Source organism: Glossina fuscipes, unplaced genomic scaffold (genome assembly GCF_014805625.2).
Source record: "Glossina fuscipes isolate IAEA_lab_2018 unplaced genomic scaffold, Yale_Gfus_2 80839, whole genome shotgun sequence".
Classification (NCBI taxonomy): Eukaryota; Metazoa; Arthropoda; class Insecta; order Diptera; family Glossinidae; genus Glossina; species Glossina fuscipes.
The window spans coordinates 1-1,723 of NW_024004658.1; the positions used below are offsets into that span (position 1 = coordinate 1).

Sequence of the window (1,723 nt, forward strand, 5' to 3'; positions counted from 1 at the left end):
TAAACAGCTTACTTTCTGCTACAGCTTTTGCAAGTATTTGTAGGGTCACCATGAGCAACCACTTTATGTAATTGTAACAAGTATACTGTAACAAATTTATTGGAACACTGAGAACAAGCAAAACAAGCAAAAGGTTTGTCTTCGTCCTTTTGGTGAATCATAAGAAAATGATTGCGCATCGACTTGCGATCGGGAAAAACGAGACTACACTCCCCACATCTAGAAAAAAAAAAAAAAATTATTTAACGTTTTCCTTAAAAATGGATTTACTTGCTTGTAACAAGCAGGATTTAAATGTGCGCGTATGTGCTCAACAAGCGAACCACGCTCACGAAATTTCCTATTACAACATCTGACGTAGCCTTGCACGTTGTGTTCAGCACGCATATGCCGATTAAGGGCTCTAAAGTTGGTCGCCTCTTCGTTGCATTTTTCACAATGTAATGACATAAATTTGGCTATTTCCTCATCAACAGCTAAAGAAGCGTTTTTATGGTCGCCATGACCCACCAATTCATGCTGTCGTAATAAATATCTTCTAACAAATTTCTTGGAACATTGTGAGCAGGAGAACATTTTATCCTCATCCTTTTGATGTTTGATAAGGAAATGATTTTGCATAGATTTACGGTCTGCGAAAACCCGCTTACATGGACCGCATCTAAAAACAAAATCAAAATAATATTTAGAAATCAAATTGACCCACGTGAATTTATTCACTTGAAACAATCGGGATTTGCATGCTGTCGTATATGGTCAATTAGCAAAACTCGCGACGAAAATTTCCTATGACAACATCGGGTGTAACCTTTGATTTTATGTTCGGTGAGCATATGACTTTGAAGAGCGCTAAAGTTTGCAACTTCCAACTTGCATCGCTCACATTGTAGTTTCATAAACTTAGCGATCTCCTCATCGATAGCCAAACTTTTGGGATCTTCAAGGGGTTTTTTCATTTTTGTCTTTTTTGGATCATTGTTTTCGCTTTTACTCAATTTTCTTGTACCTTTTTCATTTGTACTCCGTGGTAATTTGGGCGAAGCATTTTTCATTCTAATCGTTCTTGCAGACTTGACAGATTTTTCCTTTTTTGATAGTTTAGTACTTTTTCTTTTGTTGCCAATTTTTGTTTCCTCGCTATTAAATGGGTCGCCATCGTCGTCACCAAATTTTTCGTCTTTGTAATTAATGACATTCCTAACTTCTTCCGCAGCATTAGTGCTAAAACGTTTGTCATTGAAATCCTTTTCTTTTAGAAGTAATGATGATTTATTATCCGCCTCATCTATTGGCATCTCGAAAGGATACTCATCATTAGATTCGTTCAAATCATCATTGGGCTCAAGTTTATTTGAAAAAGGAATCGATTGAATCATAACATTTTCTATGGAATGCTCTATATTATTGTTTTCTAGTTTCACTACGACATTCTCGCCTAAATTGCTCTGAGCTTTCTCAACACTTTTATAGAACTCATGGAAATCAGAGACTTTAAGCCAACAATTATTACAAATTACTGTTGATATTTGATCGTTTTGTTGGAGCTGCAGAACAGAAGAAAACTTTTTTATTTTCTTTGCGGAAATAGTCGAAAATTATTTACCTCAAACCAAAAATATTTTGCAATTATTGAGGCCATATCCAGTTTGGACTCCGCCGCATCAAAGACGCTTTTAAATTCATTAACTTCTTTCAAACACAAGCGACAAATCATTCTTAGTTC

At 35.7% G+C, this 1,723-nt stretch overlaps 1 protein-coding gene across 1 annotated transcript; it reads right to left on the reverse strand.

Annotated features, from left to right (window-relative positions):
* Positions 1-12: 12 nt before the first annotated feature.
* LOC119644032 (transcription factor grauzone-like) lies at positions 13-1,716 on the reverse strand (the record flags this gene model as incomplete). Its single annotated transcript, XM_038043562.1, has 4 exons — positions 1,604-1,716; positions 721-1,544; positions 275-661; positions 13-219 (listed from the first exon to the last, which is right to left on the reverse strand). Coding segments are annotated over exons 1-4 (1,529 nt in total), but the record flags the coding sequence as incomplete, so codon positions are not given.
* Positions 1,717-1,723: the final 7 nt, after the last annotated feature.